The following is a 20,367-nucleotide window of genomic DNA, read 5'->3' as shown; positions in this document are numbered from 1 at the left end:
GCACGTGTGTTGACCGTAAGAAGCAGTTTTTAACCAATTAGCACAGGAATGTTTCATCACGGATGTACTTCACATTGATATAAAATGATCAGTAACTAATCTGCGACACGCTCATGAATAATCTTGGGACCACTCTGTTATAAATCTATCAAGTATCCTTATCCTTCTGCAAATATCTTTCGCGTGTGAAATTTCATCGCGCGTTACATCTGCGGGTGATCCAGGAAACCAAACCTGTGTTATGGATTATACCCAATGATGACCTTCGCAATGGATAGATCTAGTCAATATGTTTTTATCAACCATGAAATGCAGTAGCACAATTGGAACCCATTAACGTTTGTTTCTGGATACTTCAACGGTACCATCTTGACGTAGAGGTTTGACTAGTATTAATATTAGTACCCCTACTCCTACCTCGTGAACGGGGTACTAACATGAGCATATACGTGTCAATGGAGCAAGCCGAGTGTGATTCAATAATTTGAACATATTCTTTGGATATAATGAAATAAATTGAGTTATCATCTTATTAATACCGGAAGTATCGCAAATCATTGTAGAAATAGTTGTAAACTCTCGTTGACCTTTCTTATACGATATTTTCGTTTAGATCGTTCGCCATATTAGTTAAAATAATGATTACTTCCGTTATCAGCCTCGTTTGTTTGTGTGCCATATAAGAACATTGAGGCCTTATTTGGAAACGTAAACAAATTGTAGTAAAAAATATGGCGCGGTTTGAGCCAGAAATTCTGTGTATTAAAAGTAAATACGGTTTATCGACAACTTTCAAAATTTCACCAAGAAGCCATTATTCGTCACTTGATTGATAATAGCATAGCGTTCAATGTCCAAATATGGTCTGGCAAGCCTTATATAATAAAAGAGTCACGGCGAGAGTATCGCGTTATCTGTCATGGCGGACAGGGTGAAGTTTGTGTAACCATGCCAATTTATTTTATCGTGTGAGGGCTTAATAAATTTTTAAAAAAAGCCAAACTTCTTTCCCAACGTGATTATACTTATGTAGTAAATATTGCATGCAAAATGCATATCCAATCTAGTAAAGCTTGATTTTGGAAGAAAGATTTATTATACTAATGCACGTATGCTATAATAGCAACTCCACGCAATAATAGATCACGGTTATTGAAAAGATATGTTCTGTTCTTAAATGGTATTAAATTCTGTAATTTTGACAGTGAAAAAGTGTTTTAATTGATAAAACAGGTTTTACAGATTCATGGTCAGCTGTTTTTTCTGTTGTTTGCAATTACTTCAATGGCATTTACGGAGAACTAAATCTAAGAGATGAAAATCAGCATTTTATAGTCTCTTGATACGTTTATGAGAGCAGATCAATCAGCGATTCATACCAATCAGCAATTGTGACCATCGTACTACTTTTGTAAAACTATATAGGTCATGTATACGTCCAACGACGATTATTTCAGTATTGGGTGATATTTTTTAGGATTTGATTCTACATACCTTTATGTGGCAATTATTCACTTTATTTGGATCGTCATACAGCCATATTCCTTTGTAAGGCCAATATTTCACATGCATCAAAATCAATCTTAAAGTACGTGGACATTTTTGGACGAGATCAACCTAAACATGTGAATCAGTATAAATCTGGATTGAATCTAGCGCGCTTTGAGGTCAAAATGAAAGCTACGCATGTAGATAAACAAATGCGTGCTACCTAAAATGTGACGATTAGACTCGACGTGCGCTTTTCTTTACCCTATTTAGTGCCTGGCCACCAATGTACAAGTCCACAGCAATCAATGATTTTCGTCTGGAAGTTTCTTGACGACAGTTAAGGTGGTGATCATTCAATACTCAGGATTGAATACAATTAAGGTGAGTAAATGCTCATACATGAGCTGCATGACTTGTACAGTACATGCTGTTTATGGGGTGAAGGTCGGTCAGAATGAAAACCCGGTAGACGCCGGTAAGTTTATAGCTATATATATCTAAACTGGAAAAATCTATATACTTGTGTATATTTTGCCCATTATACTTCTTTTTGACATTCTCTCTCTCTCTCTCTCTCTCTCTCTCTCTCTCTCTCTCTCTCTCTCTCTCATGTGATACTATAATTACATCAGGTTAAATAATCAACTCCGTGTAAGCTGGAGATATGCGTTGAGAAGATAATTTACAACTGCAAGCATAGCTCTCGACTTCAAAACAAGGGCTGGATGTTACAGAGCCTAGACTTGTGCTATGGGTGATGGGGTCAAAATTATCTTATATTTATTTTGTAGTGGTATTTTGACTGGTCTTCATAGTAGGACAAGGGGTGGGGGTTATAGCCCAAGTTTCGTATGACCTTCCATCTCCAACCTGACTATTACAACATCTATCGTAACTCTGGAAATGCTTTTCTTTCGTTCTTTTTGTTTAGTGTAAGGAGAGTACTCGCTTGATAGACTATCGTTGTTAACTTGATGAAGTTCTAGATTAACAGGAGTGGGAGGACTGTAGTATGGTGTGATCGACAACATTGGTCTCTCGCCATTCTGAACTACAAATTCGCAACTTTCAGGTCAGTCCTTCAGTTCATACCTCGAATATCGAACCAACATTCTCAGGTCGTGAAATAACATCGGAAGTAGCTTGTAGCACAGGAGTCTGACGTTTTATCAATAAAGTACGGCGAAATCTCTGACAATATAAAATGCCCTTATCGGTAATATAAATAAACACAAGGAGTGCAAGCGTGACCACAACCCTTCGCTCGCTTCGACTTTTTCTCACGCGTCTTTTATCGCTTCAGAATCGCAAGAAGACTGAAAAACTACACATTTACATTCAAAAGACAGTAACGTACCAACGCAGAACTCTCGGACGACAATCGCATAAATCCAATCCGGCGAATTAACACTAGACGGAAGTAGCACATTCTACCAGTTTCTACCCTGCAGTAAATATGCGTTATAAGATGATGAAAGTAATTTCACAAGATAAAATATTTATCTTGCTTTGTATTTCAGATTGTATCATTTTATAATTTTATTTAAATTTCCAAAACAGAAATATTTAGTCAAAGTTTTGATAGTAGACATAACGGTTGATGACGTCATCAATAGTCATAAATTTCCCTAATATTCAAAGATAACACAGATTCTGCGCCGTGTTCGGTACAATTATTAGACCCTAACGCGTATTTACTGCAGGGTAGAAACTGGTAGAATGTGCTACTTCCGTCTAGTCGATTTTGCTAGAAAGAGATTTCCGCCGTAGTGGTGAAAATAAAGGTTAATTCGCCGGATTGGATTCAGGACATGGTCATTTAAGAGATATGCGTTGGTACGTTACTGTCTTTTGAATGTATATGTGTAGTTTTTCAGTCCTCTTGTGATTCTGAAGCGATAAAGGACGCGTGAGAAAAAGTCGAATCGAGCGAAGAGTTGTGGTCACGCTTGCACTCTTTGTGTTTATTTATATTACCGATAAGGGGATTTCATATTGTCAGAAATTTCGCCGTACTTTATTGATAAAACGTCAGACTCCTGTGCTTGTAGGAATACACATCAATTCGATGTATTTGATGATTCGCCTCTGACGGTATATGCACCGGATGTTACGAAAGTAAAGTATGGAGAGGTGTTAACGCCATAATTGTATGCGTGTATTTGATGTATATTCTTTCTGCGTTATTTTATTATTCCATTTTTCTATGTGTGTGTGTGTAAGATGTACATTAAAGATTGCACCTTCGAATATACCAATAGTTCTTTTTAAATTTTATATGCGTGATATTGGAATGCTTCCATTTCATGTCTTGAAAATTCTATATGCACATTCCATTTCAATATTACACCCGTCAACATTCTACATTACATTGTTCCATTTCTATGTCTCGTCTCACCATTCTGACAGTTGATTTGATTACATATTAATCACCATAATGTTAAAAATACACAACACTAGAACTTGTAGTGTAGCACAGTGAAAGCTACAACTAAGATATTGGCATAATGCAAGTTGAAATATTGTAACTAACGCCAGGTGTTGTCATAATGGGGAATTACTGCAATGACCCATTATGATAGACAACAGTCATCTTCGCTAGCCATGGTTCAGATATGATAACCCTATCTACACCTTGGCGTATCGAGCAGATATTTCTGTACTTCGGGCCTGTGAATTTCATTGGATGTGGAGGCAAGCCATCGCATCCACAGGGGATCGTATCGTTGCTTACAACTGAGCTGTCATACATGTACTATATAATAACTACTAGGGAGGACACTTGTGTCCTTGCTCTCGCGACCTATTTAAGAATAAACGCTGATATTTCAAGCTACGCTTTGCGTAGCTTAAGAAAGTTGGTACCGATATTTAGCTTAGGCATTCGACTGTGTATCCCTATCAAAAGTTTGACTTAATATCATACCTTTAAGGAATGCGAAATCATTTTCCCACGCTACCGCTCGACATGGCCCTGATCGAGCCAGCTTAATATGCAAGAACAATGCGCTGAATGAAATAATACCTTCTCATTGGTCAACTGAAACTAAGTTATAAATAAATACAGGACTTCATTTTCTTTTATTCAGTGAGAGGACAGTATTCCATCCAGCGGGATCTCACCTGCCAAATCATTTTCCCACGCTACCGCTCGACATGGCCCAGATTGCGCCCGCTTGATATGCAAGAACAACGCCCTGAATGGAATACTACCTTCTCATTGGCCAACTGAAACTAAGTTATAAATAAAAAATAAATACAGTACGTCATTTTCTTTTAACCAATTAGAGGACAGTATTCCGTTCGCTTTCAATTCATGGAAAAACGGATGAAGTCGGATATTTGTTTTCAGCAAAGTCTCTCAAAGACTTTCATATTCGGTTCAGCTAAGGATATATTTAACAAAGTGTATAGGTATTTGAGATAACCATCTGTTTTAGTTTCTTAAATTTAAATCTTTTTATTGTTCGATGTATTTCATGTAATCCACAATTATAATGGTGTTTTAGTTAGCTGATTTTTTGTGACAAGTAGTTACATTTATCTGTGTGGCGCGTCGGGGTGTTATGCCGTCACTGTGGTAGGTGCGGGGTGGGGTGCTTCCAATATTTTATTTAAATTATTATAGAAGTCCCACCCAGGCTCGATTTTGTTTGGAAGTTAAATTAGTTAATTAAAGCTCCGAGCCCCCAGTCAGCAATGCCGACGGTTAAATGATTGAATATACAAAAAAGTGAAATTCAACTAGTAACAATTTAATGACAATTTAATAATCAAATGATTAAAATTTCCCAAGTTCTCTCCTTCCGCTCGACCCTGTGATAGCATTGCATCATTTGATTGTAGTGTGAGACAACTTTCCACTTGTCTTTGTATTCTACTCATCTGTGTATTTTTCTCTCCAGTTCCTCCAATTCCTTCTCATCTTCCAACCGCTTCGGTGGCCTAATGGTTAGAGCGTCCGCCTCGGATGCGGGAGGTCGTGGGTTCGATCCCCGGCCGTATCATACCAAAGACTTACAAAAATGGTACTAACAGCTGCCTCGCTTGGCGCTGAACATTAAGATGTTAGTGTTAAGACTGGTCGGCCTGGTGTCAGGATACTGTGACTAGGTGGGACATCTCGCTACATGTCTGCGGCATGATGCCCCAGTGCTAGACATCACTATAAACTGTCACACTGCAGACATCGTAGCGATATGACGGAAAAACTGGTTAAAGATACGTTAAAAATTCAAACCACACACACGCACACACACACACACACACACACACTTCTTCTCTTCCTCACGACTTTCTCCAAATTCTTTCTTCTCCATACTTCTCCTTTTCCACTTTCTCTTCACCGACTTCTTTTCCTTCTCCTTCTCGACTCTATACCGACTAGACTTGTCGACTCCGACTGCTCTGCTAGTCTTACTTCCGTCTCCCCTCTTAGAGACTCGGGACTCACTGAACCGGAAGTTATGTCCCCCCAAAAGCTTCCTTTACGAAGCTTTGTCTTTCCTTAGAATCTCCTCTCTAAGTTTTACCGCGAAATTACGAATGGCTCTCTCAGAGTAACGTTATATTGCTCATCAATCTTCCTAGGCGAGACTAAATTTGGGCTTGCTAGTTAGAAGTTATAATTCGGATCAAAATTGTTATCAAACCCTTCTCATTTCCGATTGGATCTCGCTTTGATCCGATCCAATCAAACTTAGCTGACAAGGTCCTTCTCGCTGTCTGTCCACGTGGGGACGGATTTAGAACACTCGCAGGTTTTCGCGGGTTCCTCTTATCCTCATAACACATTGGTGGGAAGTGGCTGGATCTAAAGTGTGCCGATCCAAGTGTCGCATTTTCTCTCTAGTCACGGTAACCTTGCGTAAGAGATTAACTCTAGCCTGTGGCTATGTTCAGACATCTGACATGGCTTGTGCTAATACCTTAGTTTATACACGACTTACGAAATGGCCTGAGCAAACGTGACACCCCCAACCCCCATACACACACGCTTGAGAATAAAATCGGGATTTTATTTCCTCAAAATTGCTCAGAATGGAAATGGACGTTACTACACGCGATAAAAGAAACAAGATCATAACGAAGCTACACGCTAAGTACGGACACGAATATAAAGCACAACGTATGGTTATCGACAGAGCGATTTATGCCATTTCAGCGCTGAGATAGGCGAGGGGTTGGTGGTCGGTTTCCAATATGAACTTCCGCCTGTATAAGTACCGTGATATCCCGTACACGATTCCGAGGTATTCCCTCTCCAATACGAAGTAGTTCTTCTCGGTAGCAGACAGTTTCCGACTGACATACGCGACACGAAAACATCCGGATAGCGTGCAGCGTAATCTACGACCGTTTAAATATTCAGATTTCTTTGTGCCGACGTGGATTTTATCGGTCTGATCAAATCCTTGGCGACGCATCGAAATGGGTCATCGATAAGGAGTATACTCCCCCAGGGGACGGGTCGATGATCCGTTTTCGGTGCTATTCTGTAACACTTGTCACAGGAGATACAGAACCGCTTAACATCTCCATGGACCCCTGGCCAGTAAAATTCCTTGACAAGACGATCACGCGTCTTGGCAGTGCCCATGTGTCCTCCAATGAGACTGTCATGCGCGAGTTTCAACACTTCACCTCGCCTCTCCTTTGGCACGACGACTTGCTTCGTGTTCTTGTCCTTTTCTGGTGTGGCGATACAAGATCCCCTTCTTGTATATGAACTTAACCACGCCATTCGGAGTTTCTCTCTCCGTTTCTTCTTCAGAGTATTTACGCAACTGCGCAAGAGTTGCGTCTTTCTGCTAAAACTTTCTCAATTCGGCCGGAAGTACGTTACTGACCGATTTCGACGTAACTTCCATCGGTGTCGGTTTCGTCTGTAGATTCTTGGGTCTGGTTCCCATAGCACTCACTGGCGTCGGTGTGCAGGTTTCGGGGTTCTGTTATGGCAACACATAACGAACTCTCAGTATGACATCATGTGATAACCCATCCAAGCACGCAGCTTCAATTTTCCCCTTCAAGTACGGTGAATTAAGGGTAATGACAGCCACTGACAACGAATCACGCGCGCTGTTCGCGTACTGGACCTCAGTTACCTCCCCTGTGTAGTCCTCAGGCTTAACGTACTTCTTGTCGACAAGGGCGGGAACAGTATACCCGGTATCCTACAAGAGGGTGGCACCTTCTCCGTTGACTGTTGCGGAAGCGAGGTTTGCTAGTTTACAGCTTGCCTCCGGCTCGCACTCCTTCCTAGCGACGACATTCACCTGGGTCTGCCTGCCCCTGGAACAGTCCGTTGCAAAATTCCCCGGGTGCTTCCAGTTGTAGCACGTCTGCGGCCCTCGCCGTCCTGCAAGGCCCATTTTCGTGGGTGAGTACTGTCCTAGTCTATGGGTGGCATCCTTATCTGTAGATCCCACGCCGACCTTCCCATCGCCCTGACGGTTACGGACAGCCAGCTCTCCCTCAAGCACACAGCGCGACTCAGTGGGTCGGGGTCGGTCCGTACCCATGGAACCTCTACTCTTCGAGTGTGCCTGTCCGTATCTCTCCACCATACTGGCGATCTCTTCGAGAGTCCGGTGCTCTCTCTCTCTCGCTTTGATCCGATCCAATCAAACTTATCGGACAATGTCCTTCTCGCTGTCTGCCCACGTGGGGACGGATTTAGAACACGCCCCGGTCCTCGCGGGTTCCTCTGATCTTTGTAACACATAGGTGGGAAGTCGCTCTATCTAAAGCTTATGTTGATCCAAGTGCCGCATCTTCTCTTTGGTCACGGTAACCTTGCGTAAGATATTACCTCTGAACATTTTACCTGTGTAATACTTAATAATGTGTTATAAAATTAAATCTGTGAATTTGCAAATAAATTTTTGAGATGGAAATACATAATTAAGAATGTTAACTTGTGTACTATTATAAATGCAAATAAAATCACTGAAGTGGAATCTGAAGAAACAAAACTGCAGTATTGTAATATCATACTTAACTAATTTAGTAGTAAACATTGGCAGACATTGCCAATGACGTTTGGATTGTGTATTTCGTACTTTATGTTGACACAAGAAGTGTAGTGTACCTGTCTCGCACGAAACGTTGGTTTGTTTTGTGTGTTTTACACCATTTTCTGCATATGATGGCTATATTTGGTGGCCAGTATGTTTGATGGAGGAACAACCCGGGAAAACCCTGGGAAGAACCACCGACCCACTGGAAGCTACTGGCAAGCTTTTTTTCACAAACTCTCTTTGGCTCAGCCGAGACTCTAACCCAGGTGGACAGAGGTAAGATGTGACTGATCCGTAAAGGTGAGCATTATAGGCCACTCGACCAGCCGCCCCCCCCCCCCAAGTAAATTAGCAGCGTACGCAACAGGACAGTATTTGTTACTGATCTCATTTCCTTTTTCCGCTTGCGGATCATATATATATATATATATATATATATATATATATATATATATATATATATATATATATATATATATATATATATATATATATATATATATAGTAGGTAGGGCTGGCGGCTAGCGTAAACAGATACCAACAGCTTTAAGCAAACTGCGTGCTCAAAAAGGAACACTAACAATAATTTGCTTAAATATATTAATCTTTTTTGGACAACATTCTTCAGTCAGACATAGATGTTATGCTGTAGCGTCTGCTCAAATACATAACAACACTATATAGAGTCGGTCAAAAAAGATTTGTGTATATTTTCTTTATGACTTCAGATAGTCCATACACGCGATACAATCGTAACACGATCTAGCCTTTCCGCCAATGTTTGGAACTATTTTGGTATAAAAGTCACCACGTGTTCCGATTGTTTCGCCATATTTAAAACCATGTGTGTATGTATGTATGTATGTATGTTGTCATATTATACGTCCACCCCATTAAACACAGGATAGGTGTATAATGTGCCGTTCTCTGTACTTGTGATAATATTTTTTTCGGTTTTCTTTAAACGTTCGACATATTGGAGCTAGTTTGTACAGTGAAATATACGTTGCAGTTAAGCAAATGCTTACAAATCACGTAATAATAAGTTGGTATATTTATCGGGGTACATATAGTATGGGTATTACTATATGATACGTGTTATATCAGGTTCGCGAATGATACATGTCGTGTCTATGTAAATGGCGAAACCCCCACCTCCAAAGTTATCGCACGTTTTGATTGGCGGTGGAGCGGGAGAAGCTAGATGAAGCTGGTGTTGATCTAGCTCGGTCTGAAATTTTGTTATTCGTCAAAAATGTAAATTGATACCCTCATCTGTAGTGTAATTTTTGTTGTGTTACCAATTAAAAGAAAAACAGAAAAGGAGATAGAGCCAGATAGAAACGCAAATACTTGATCTACTCGTAAGGTTTAGTAACGAGTCACTGGTGCAAACAGGATGTATTGTTATAAACGCAACCCAGAAACTGGTGCAATGCCAAGAAGGTGGACATTGTGTCAGATGTGTGCGTCATTTGCAACATTTGATGTAGGAAGGCACAAGATTATACTCAGCTACGTAGTGCACGATCTCTTTCTGCTCTCCTTTTCGTCTGGATGAAATGTGCATCTGTCCTAATGTTTTACGTTATGGGCTATTGGTAATGCGAATATGCTTAAAAGAATGGGTGTGTTATAGCCAGATATCATGTATAGCACATAATAAATGAAAAATTAAAATTATTGACTTACAAATCTGTCATTTAAATGTGCAGGTACAATATTGTTTTGCAAAAAGGTGCAAAATAGACAACTTGCATTTTACGCTCAGTAGATAACTACATTGAGATAGAAATGAGCTATTGCGATTCAGTTAACGTGTTTAATGAAGACTAAGCGAGCAGCAAACATTACATTTTGCATATAGAGTGGGCCTTGCCTACGTTGCATGTGACAAATATCATGATGCATATATAATGGGGGATACCATATTGGTCTTTTCCAAGTCAATCCAGTCACTTGACTTAAAGTAATATTACACGCATGCCTTTAACCTGATAGCTGTTAGACTTTCCACATTGAAAGTACTGGTGTGGTCGGTACTGCTAATAGCGAATACAATTCCTAAACATTCCCGAAATACCTACTTTGAAATGACTTTCTTCTCATTTCAGCGCACGTGTTTTTGTATATAGTAATCCACAGAAGTTTATATCTTCTGGTTTTATCAGCCCTTCCTTCTCAGTACCCGTGTAAAGATAATAAAAACTACCGAACATTAGCTAATTATGACAAATAAACTTTATATTTATGCATGAAGTGGATGTATGTCGAGTTTGCTTGCTAGTATGAGAACTAATGTAATTGTAGTATGTGAGAAGGTACCTTCCTCATGGCAGAAGTGTGGCACATATTAAGAAAAGTTGGGGAACATCATAATGTTTGGGACTTCAAATTGTTTTATTATTATTATTGCCAAAATACATGTACAAGTGCTCATTATCTGTGCCATAAACTGCTATTTATGGCCGTACAGGCATTACTACATTTTTCTGTAGGAATTTCTTTCAAACCGGTTAAGACCGACACAAATGCATTTTATTTTAACAGCTGACGTTCAGTTTTTCCAGGTTTTGTACAAAATCCACTTCATCTTACTAACTGGAATATCCATAAGTATCAGTGGTATTTCTTTTTCAGTACGTAGAGATTCCATATTGCTGCATCAAAGTCTGGACAAAAAAAGGTATGCAATGTTTCCTATTATACGTTATTCTTTTACACACTCACCGCTAACTGTTATAGGATGCTTAATTGAAGAAAATGGGACATCACTATTACCGTAATTTTTAATCATTTCTTCACAAGTAGAATACCGCCCCAACCCACCTGTACTAAATTGTGCATTGCCAGTAGCCCTTAATGATATATGTAACCTCTTACAATTTAAGACACCGGGGTGGTTTGCGTGCTAGGAATTTCGCCAAAGGGAGATATAAATTACATTCCTTCTCAAAACGCTTTTAAGTTTTCTGAAACGGTGATGCCTCCAGTTCGTATTTTGGTAAGTTGTTCATTGATGCCTGGGCACGTGGGTTAGTAAAGTAAAATGTAAAATCATTGAGGTCAAACAAGGGCGCCTCGGGAGAGAATATGATAATGTACAGTTACCCTCCTCAAATGAAGTATTATTATTATTATTATTATTATTATTATTATTATTATTAAACAGATAAAAGGTTAAGGTCTAGAAAGTGGGTGACATTCGTCGAAGATAAGACAATGAATGAACAGAAAATTATTGAACCCAATACCACGTAGATATATTTTGTATCATTATTTTGTAGACTGAATCAACGAACACAAGCAAGGTAACAAAACCAAAGACGAATACGTGATGGCAAGTTCTGACAACTCACAGATACTACCCCTGCTGTTTACCAGAGGAACTCACTATGAAGTGGGCTACAGTATCGGCTCAGTTTTCAAGGACAGGATACGCAAGTATTTCAACTCGTCAGCGTATGTTCAGTCGCGACTCCTCCGCTTCTATGATACACAGAGAGGTAGAGATATCTTCGCCGAATATTTGGTAGGAGGAGAAAATTGTTTTCCACAATACGTCACTGAAATTAGAGGAATTGCAGACGGCTGTGGAATGTCATTTGAGCACCTCTACCTTTTGAATATTTCGAAGGAAGTCTACAACGTACATTTTGCAGAGATGGAGGCCAAGCAGTTTAACCATGTACATGGTTGCTCAACTGTATTTCTAAATAGGCCAGGCGTTAAAATTTTGGCTCACAATGAAGACTGCGACCCAGCGATTAGACCCTATGGGTATCTTGTGAATGTCAATGTGATTGAACCGGGAGCAAAATCTGGCACTGTAAAATGTGACGAGGAGCACTTCTTTGCTTTTTCCTATCCTGGAACTTTACCAGGTAATGCATTTGGATGCAACAAACACGGATTGGTCTTTTCCATAAATGGTCTCTACGCAAAGAATGCTTGTCTTGGTTCTCCGACTAGATATCTGATAAACAGGGCACTCTTGTCTGCCTCCAGCGTTGACGACGTCATCCGCATAGCCCGTAACCATGATTACGGGTCGGCATATGGATACAACATTAATCTTGCTTCATTGAATAAAAAGGAAATGTGGTCGATGGAAGTCGCACCTGGCAAAACAGAGTGTCCACTGAAAGTTACAAATGTAGATGAACAACATGACGTAAGTAAACCTTGCCACTACTTCCATTTCAACCATTACCAGCATTTAAAAGGCATTGAGGAGCGATCAGGCTTAAATAGCACATTCGCACGTGCAAAACGTGCAGAACAAATAGCGCCACCTAGGAACGTCAAAGATGTCAAGGCCATTCTTGGGGATACTCAAAACAGTAGCTATCCCGTTTTTAGGCGCCCATCTACTACTGATAACGTCACCACTGTATACACGGGTGTGTTCGATATTTTGCAAGAGACTGTTGAAGTTTATGCAGAAAATCCGAGTACTAGTTGTGCACCACTCTTTAAATTGCCACTGACTCTTTAAAGTAACATTTTGATGTATAATCAAACTTTCGGTCATTAATACTGTATTTCACTAGTTGACAGTTGTGTCATTGACATTTCTCAGTGATTTAACATTAGCTGAAACGATGATTTTGTAAATTAGTTCAAAATTTGAATTGTAGCTAAGTGTTGATTGTATTTAGGAAGACTATTGTTGCCTTCACGATGACAATAAACATTACTGTGTTCTACTGGATAGATAGGTTTAGTGACTTTGGAATCGATGCGTTTGGTATTAAGCAGTTGATGTGTATACTTGAAATTCAGACACCTCCATCTTTTGCGCCAAGGAAAATAAGGGTGGTGGTTACTTTATCCAAGAGTGCAAAAGTCATATAGGATTCATTAAGTGCAGACCAAAACACTGTTCTTGTCCATTTTATTTCGGATTATCTTACTAAAGAAATGTTATCACCATGCTAAAACAGCGGTATATGTATTCTTACTTTATCCAGTGAAGTGGTCATTTTGTAAAGGTCATATAAAGGTCATTAAGTGCATGTGGAATGAATAACTGATTTTCAGCCTTTTCGATTATAAAAAGTTTTTTCAGATTTATTGTACAAGACATATCATTTGATTTAAAGTATTACATGCATTCAAAGGTGTAAATCAACCCTACACAATAAGGTCATTAAACAAGTGTAACTGAAACAATTTTCAAGTGACTAAGCCAGGGCTTGCTTCTTAATGTAGAAATATATTGCTAGACTACAATTTATCACTGCTAAAGATGAAAACAAGATGAAAATTATCTAATGGGTATGAAAGTTTGGGAAGCTGAAAATTTGATGTTTTGTCCTCTGCTGGCAAAATATTCCCGGTAAAATACTCGCTGTGCGTTTTTCTTTGGTGTAATGTGCTTGATTGAAAGATAATTTGTAAAAAATTATTTATTTTTTTTTTGGGGGGGGGCGCCTTTTTTGTAAGCATTAAATCTGTGAAAAAAAAAATGTAGGTAATTGGCAAATGTGATTGATGTATTGTAATATTTCATCACGATTCTAAAATAAAAAATCGGCATTTTGAGAGAAACTTAAAAATTTTCATAAAAGTGATAATATATTGCCAAAGGGTGAAAAAAGGGGTTGATAACAGAATATAGAAAATGGTGAAAGGCAATGAAGAGGTTTGATAACTTGGAGTATTGAAAAGGGTGAAAAGAAATAAGAGTTTGATAACTTGGACTATAGAAAAGGGTGAAAAGAAAGCGATTAACGGGTTTGATAACTCGGAGTGTAGAAAAGGGTGAAAAGAAATAAAGGGGTTTGATAACTCGGAGTAGAAAAGAGTGAAAAGCAATAAAAAGGGGTATGATAATTCAGTGTATAGAAAAGGGTGAAAGCAGTTAAGGGGTTTGATAACAAAAGCAATAAAAAAGGGTGTGATAATTCAGTGTATAGAAAAGGGTGAAAGCAATTAAGGGGTTTGATAAAAACAATAAAAAGGGTGTGGTAATTCAGTGTATAGAAAAGGGTGAAAGCAATGCAAAGGGTTTGACAATTCAGTGTAATGAAAACCGTTACAAGAAATAAAAGGGTTTGATAAATTAGAATACGAATTAGTTACTTGTTATTGCACGATTTCCATTTAATACACCATTTCGCTGGATAACGCGACATCGTATGATGATCGATAGCTTGTAATACGCACTATCGTGACGTAATTTTTTTGTGGGTGGGGGGAGTTCTGCAGTTGAAATAACATATTACAAATTTGAAACAAGTTAAATTTGGAAATTTGACAAGAAATAATTTACCAAAGTGTATCGACATTTCCAGTTAATATTTAGTTTCATGAACCATTAAACCCAATAAATTAGGCTTCACTTCGCGTCGGCTAATACGAGGTTTACTGGTTTAAAAATTTTTTTTATTCACCTTAGCATAGGTAATCGCATGTTACCTTGAACTTTGTATATATAAGAAGAATTGTATATATAAGAAGAATTTTTTTTAAAAGGAGAAACAAGTTGCTGGGTTTATGAATTTTCATTTCTTATAACCTGTCCAACAACAAATGAAAACATGCAATCAGTCATCTAAAGTTCTAAAATGCTTTGCTGGGTATTCCTAACTTGTTCCTAGAAAGAAAAAAAAAAAGGGTGGGTGGGTGACGGGGAGAGCTGTGTTTTCTTGCACTAAAATTGGCTCCTCATTCTGGTTATAATAAAAAATAGTATGTAAACGAGATTTCGTTCAAGTCATAAAAATCAAAGTATTCACGATACTGGTGTAGCTTTCAACGGTGTGTGTTTCTAAACACATCCAATTGCTCAACTGCTTCCTTCAGTCCGTGTATTGGCCAGACAGTAATGGCAGTTTAAAGATTTACTTGCGTATGCTCATTGCAGCCAGATATTTGTCACAGAATATTTGACAAAATATCATTATGTCAAATTGATTTGTTATCCACGACACTATCTTAAAATCACTTTTTTGGTGTAAAATTCAAAGGGGACTCATTTTTTTTACTCACGATACCTTTAGAGGGCTGACTAAGCTTGTTACAGCTAAACGTCCTGAAGGCTATACCACTATTGTGGCAGAAAATGCATATATTGCTTATTCATTTAAAGTCGTTTCATCTGTTGACAGGATTTTCGGAATTTCTCCACCTAAGACAGTGTTCATACACAAAGTTAAGGACCCATATACAGATTTAGAATGTCATAATTTATTTTATAAGCATTATTCAACCAACAGTCAGCGGGCATCAAAGATTTAAATACAGCCATTCTATATTGAATTATTATGGAAAGTATCTAAAATTATTCGAAGATAAAATTGTAGGATTTTCTCCAATTTGTATGCATCAGCTCTTTAAAAAAAATTAAAACAACATGCTCCAGTTGACAGTTTTAAAACGATAGAGATATTTTTCATCCATTTTACAAAAACTACCGGGGCCCCGAGTGGCCGAGTGGTCTAAAGCGCTCTTCGTTACGGATCACTGCCATCTCACCTCTGTCTGCGGCGGTTCGAGTCTAAGATTCAGCCAATGTGGGCATGTGAGAAAGCTTGCCAGTAGCTTCTCGTGGGTCGGTGGTTCTTTCCGGGGTTTTCCGGGTTCTTCCTCCACCATTAATACTGGCCGCCATGTATAGCCTATCGTGCTGAAAAATGGCGTTAAACCCCACAACAACAACAACAACAAAAACTACCGCAGAAAAAATCCCACAATTCTGTTTGACAAGAAAGATACTAACTGTACTACATTTGAATTTGAAGAGGCCAAACTAAATAAAACTGGGGCTTTGTTATTCCTACTTCGTGTGGGACTATTGGCATGAATTTACTTCTGAGTTATTAGAAACACACACACACGTTATCCCACATCCCACAATGAAAGTGATAAACCCACTTGCAATTTTAAAGTCTGAAATTACCACATATTTCCTTTTCAACTTTAACCGCTCCAGTGGCCTAGTGATTAGAGCATCAGCCTCGGATGCGGGAGGTCGTGGGTTCGATCCCCCGCCGAGTCATATCCAAGACTTATAAAATGGTACTTACAGCTGCCACGCTTGGCACTCAGCATTAAGAGGTTAGTGTTAGGACTGGTCGGCCTGGTGCCAGGATAATGTGACTGGGTGGGGAATCAGGCTACATGTCTGCGGTATGATGCCCAAGTGCTAACCATCACTATGAACTGCCACATTGCAGACATGGTAGCGATATGACTTTAAAACTGTTAAACCTACGTTAAAAATCCAACACACACACTTTCCACCTTTTAATTTCTTTCTCAGTACCAAGTTACCACTACATTTATTATGTATCCTTATATTTCTTAGTTGTATTGCTTACCTCTTACAAAATTTGAAATGTGATGTTCTACACCAGCTAACTGGTTAAAGAGAACTTTTTGATGAATGTGCTGCAAAATTTATCCCTTTTAAAGGATAAAAAAAATTACAGATTTTTTTCAGGACAAGTCCTAATTTTTAAAGTATATTCAAGTTCTTTATTGTGCAAACCCTGTAGAATTACATTTGAAAATATTCTTTGTTGTTAGGGCTTTGTATGTGGAATACAAATACCCCATCTAAAGCAAAATTTAACTGGATAGATGTACATACAAATAAGCATGTAATACTAAATGCCACCCCCCTCTGTATTCAATGTGGTCTATGACAAGGTAAGAATGGAAGTTACATTTGTTGGAAAAATATTAAGCGGCATCTCAGACAACAATGTATCTGTTAAAAAAAAAACAGAAAGAAAGAAAGTGATGACAGATCCTGGAAAGAAAAAATAAAATGTGATCATCTTGCACCTGACTAATCTTGGGTTGAACCCACATTATGGCATATGCCAGAGGTAGTTTCTTCCTGGCTTCTACTTTCTTCACCTCCTCACACTTACATTTAGGTCAGCAATGGTGAGTTGCAAAGTTTGAAGTAGCTGTACCACAGATTTAAAGTATCAACTTTAAAGTGAAGATGGATGATAAAAAAAACTATAAGACACTATTTTTATGATTATTTTATTGCATTCAAGTACAGTGTATGCAGTCAAACAGTTGGTGTCAGTCTAACAACTGATAAAAGAACAGTTTGTAAAATAATCAAAAACACTAACAGAAAAGTGTCATCAGATCCCTGATTTTACTCCATCCTCATAATGTTACACTGAGCGATCAACAATAACTTAAAAACCCTACAACAAATATACATCATTTTCTGAAAGCACAATTTTCATAAACAAATAAATTAATAACAATAGAAGATTTTCTCAAGTGCTGGGAATGTTTGTCAGTCAGTGCTTGTCAGGGTTAGTGGGTCACGAAAATTGTTCGAAAAATGGGTCTGCACAAGATTCCTTCACGTTTTTGATTATTTATGAGATGATGAGAAATAAAGCTGAGCATTCAAGGAATGTTGTCAGATCCAAGAAAAATCAAGTATTCAAAGCACTGAGAGAGAAACATTACTATTCTCATACACTGTACAAAAACCAATATTCTAAACTACAATTGAAGCATTTTGCTAGCGATCAAACTAGTTGGCATGATTTTTTTATTTATAGGATCTTATTCTTTCATTGATATATGGCAGACTCAAATTTGATTGGATGGTATTAACTTGTACTCATATTTTATTGGTTGATTGATATATTTTCTTTCTCAAGCTTAAGAGTGGACCACACACCTTAGCAGGGGATCAGCACTCAAGCTTTGTCAATGAACGTTTTTAAGCACCATTTTCATTGCAATATGATTGCTTTATACTCAACGATAAAACAGTGAAGATGGACAAGTAGATTTAAACACTTAATTCATGAACCATGATATTGTGCTTGGGGATAACTTATCATATTGCTCCATACACAATAAGCTCAGCATAGCAAATTTCTTCTCCGTGTTGATTTTCAGCTTTGCAAGAATATTCTCCATCATCATCCTCATTCACATTCTTGATGATGAGGGAATATTCACCACCCTCCCCATGTTGGATAATATGACGTGGACTTTCAAGGATGATGTCATCCTCGAAGAACCAGGTGATCTTAGGTTGCAGTTCACCTGACACGGTGACATCAAATCTTATTACATCACCGGCAAAAGCCTTGCAGTTTCTCATTCCTTTTATGAATAACGACAGGCCTTGAGCAATGTTACTGTAATTTGTTTCACTTTTATTCATTATTTCTTTGTCTTTTACATTATTATTGACAGAACCTGTTGTCACACTCTGAGCATATTTCCTCATATTATTTATATTATCATTCCTCATGTTATCTATATTATTGTTGGATAGGTCTAAGTCAGCAGAGTCTGAAATTTCTTTGTTTTGTTTAGTTCTTGAGTAGGAACCAGGTGAGTCATGTCTTGTTTTGTCTCTTGGCACCAATTCATCCACAGAAATGTTGCTTTTATCTGAATCTAGTTGAGTAGTTGCTGTACTTTGTCTTGATTGTGATCTGTTTTCATCCACTTCCTCTGTGTCCTTCACCTTTGAAAATGAAGAAGATGACATTTGGGAGCTCACTGACATTGAGATATCTTGAGCAATTGTAGAATCACTGGAACAGGAACTATTTTCCGTACTGCCATCACCGAAACTACTGCCTGATTGAGGTTTTGATAATTTCTGAAGCACTGCCATCCGCCCTAAAGCACGAATAGCGTTGCCTGTTTTCTGCAGGGAAAAAAAAGCACCGTCACCAAAGCCTTTAAGCATATGTTTAGTTCACCTCACCGTATTAATACAAAGAGACTGAATTACATCTAAGGACAGGAATGCATGAGATTGGTAGGACATGCAGAGGAAATTCCATCACCTTTTAACATTCAGAGATTGATCAAGCAATTCCCCCAGCAGAGTAACCTACTTTCCAATCCAGTTAACTTAAAATGCATTTAAAAATAAAAAGAATAATAGTTTGACATCATGAATCTGTTTCTAAAGATAATGTCAGTGAATAAATAAGTAAATAAATTAATAACTGGGCCTTCTAATCTGCTAAATATGAGAAAATGTAAGCATTATTTTGCAACAGACATGCTAACCACATACCCATAAAATAAATCTGAATAATGAACCAGTCTCTATGCAACTGATATTGTAACAATGGACCAGTCTATGCAGCTGATATTGTAACAATGAACCAGTTCTCTATGCAACTGATATTGTAACAATGAACCAGTCTCTATGCAACTGTTAAAATAATATGCATTATTTCAATGTTGAGTCATGGAACCATTTTTTTCAAAGCAGCAAGAAAGTTTTGAGTCAAGATAATTTCTGATATGAAACTTAGTGGTAACAGTGAAAAGAGTTTAACTAACTGTTACTTTGGCCATATCTGAGCAGCTTTCAGTGGCATCAGAACTTAGGGACAATTATCACAAACTGTTTGCACATTGTAAATAGGATCACTCCATTTATTAATAAATGGGAAAATTCCTCTGCCTTGAAACCAAAATATTATGTTTCAGGAAGTTCTGATAGCCATGGGCTCTTCAATTATTACCACTTAAAGTGATTACTTTATATATATATATATATATATATATATATATATATATATATATATATATATACATACACACACACACACACACACTTGCTTAGAAGTTGACTCCAACTGTATAGACTCAGATTCTGCTACTGCATAATATGCCAGCAGATCTGGGTCCATGCAGTTTGTTAGGAGTAATCAGTAGAACAAACATAACTGACACTGATCTGCTTGCACATTGTGTGATATCTGATCAGGATCAATGTTGTTTGCAGTTGGAGTTGTTGACTACTCTTATTATTTCTTGAATACAACAGCATGATTGGTTCACTATTTATTGGTGATAACATATCCATTTCTAATGGGAGATC

At 38.1% G+C, this 20,367-nt stretch overlaps 2 protein-coding genes across 7 annotated transcripts in view; one reads left to right on the top strand and one right to left on the bottom strand.

Annotated features, from left to right (window-relative positions):
• The first annotated feature begins 1,485 nt into the window (after positions 1-1,485).
• LOC149789878 (beta-alanyl-dopamine/carcinine hydrolase-like) lies at positions 1,486-17,993 on the top strand. 6 transcript variants are annotated; one of them, XM_089971927.1, is made up of 4 exons: positions 1,936-1,966; positions 4,581-4,752; positions 11,154-11,199; positions 11,801-17,993. In XM_089971927.1, the coding sequence occupies exon 4, from the start codon at positions 11,851-11,853 to the stop codon at positions 13,009-13,011; it is 1,161 nt and encodes a 386-aa protein (XP_089828053.1). In that variant the 5' UTR covers positions 1,936-1,966; positions 4,581-4,752; positions 11,154-11,199; positions 11,801-11,850; the 3' UTR covers positions 13,012-17,993. The 6 variants fall into 6 exon arrangements, with proteins under 6 accessions (XP_089828057.1, XP_089828054.1, XP_089828053.1 ...); XM_089971926.1 differs by lacking the exon at positions 1,936-1,966 and adding an exon at positions 3,200-3,327; XM_089971931.1 differs by lacking the exons at positions 1,936-1,966; positions 4,581-4,752 and adding an exon at positions 1,486-1,872 and having other exon boundaries at positions 11,154-11,198; positions 11,799-17,993.
• The window catches only part of LOC149789877 (myosin light chain kinase, smooth muscle-like), a 32,943-nt gene continuing 30,081 nt past the window's right edge, over positions 17,506-20,367 (bottom strand). The window contains exon 15 of the mRNA XM_089971922.1: positions 17,506-19,173. Coding sequence (XP_089828048.1) covers positions 18,346-19,173 — 828 coding nt within the window. The 3' untranslated portion in view covers positions 17,506-18,345. The remainder of the gene's footprint in view (positions 19,174-20,367) is intronic.

The sequence above is a fragment of the Sinohyriopsis cumingii genome, chromosome 10 (assembly GCF_028554795.1).
Source record: "Sinohyriopsis cumingii isolate HCF-2022 chromosome 10, ASM2855479v2, whole genome shotgun sequence".
Taxonomy (NCBI): Eukaryota; Metazoa; Mollusca; class Bivalvia; order Unionida; family Unionidae; genus Sinohyriopsis; species Sinohyriopsis cumingii.
The sequence above is the reverse complement of the archived record's forward strand: the minus strand, read 5'-3'. Positions and strand labels throughout refer to the sequence as shown.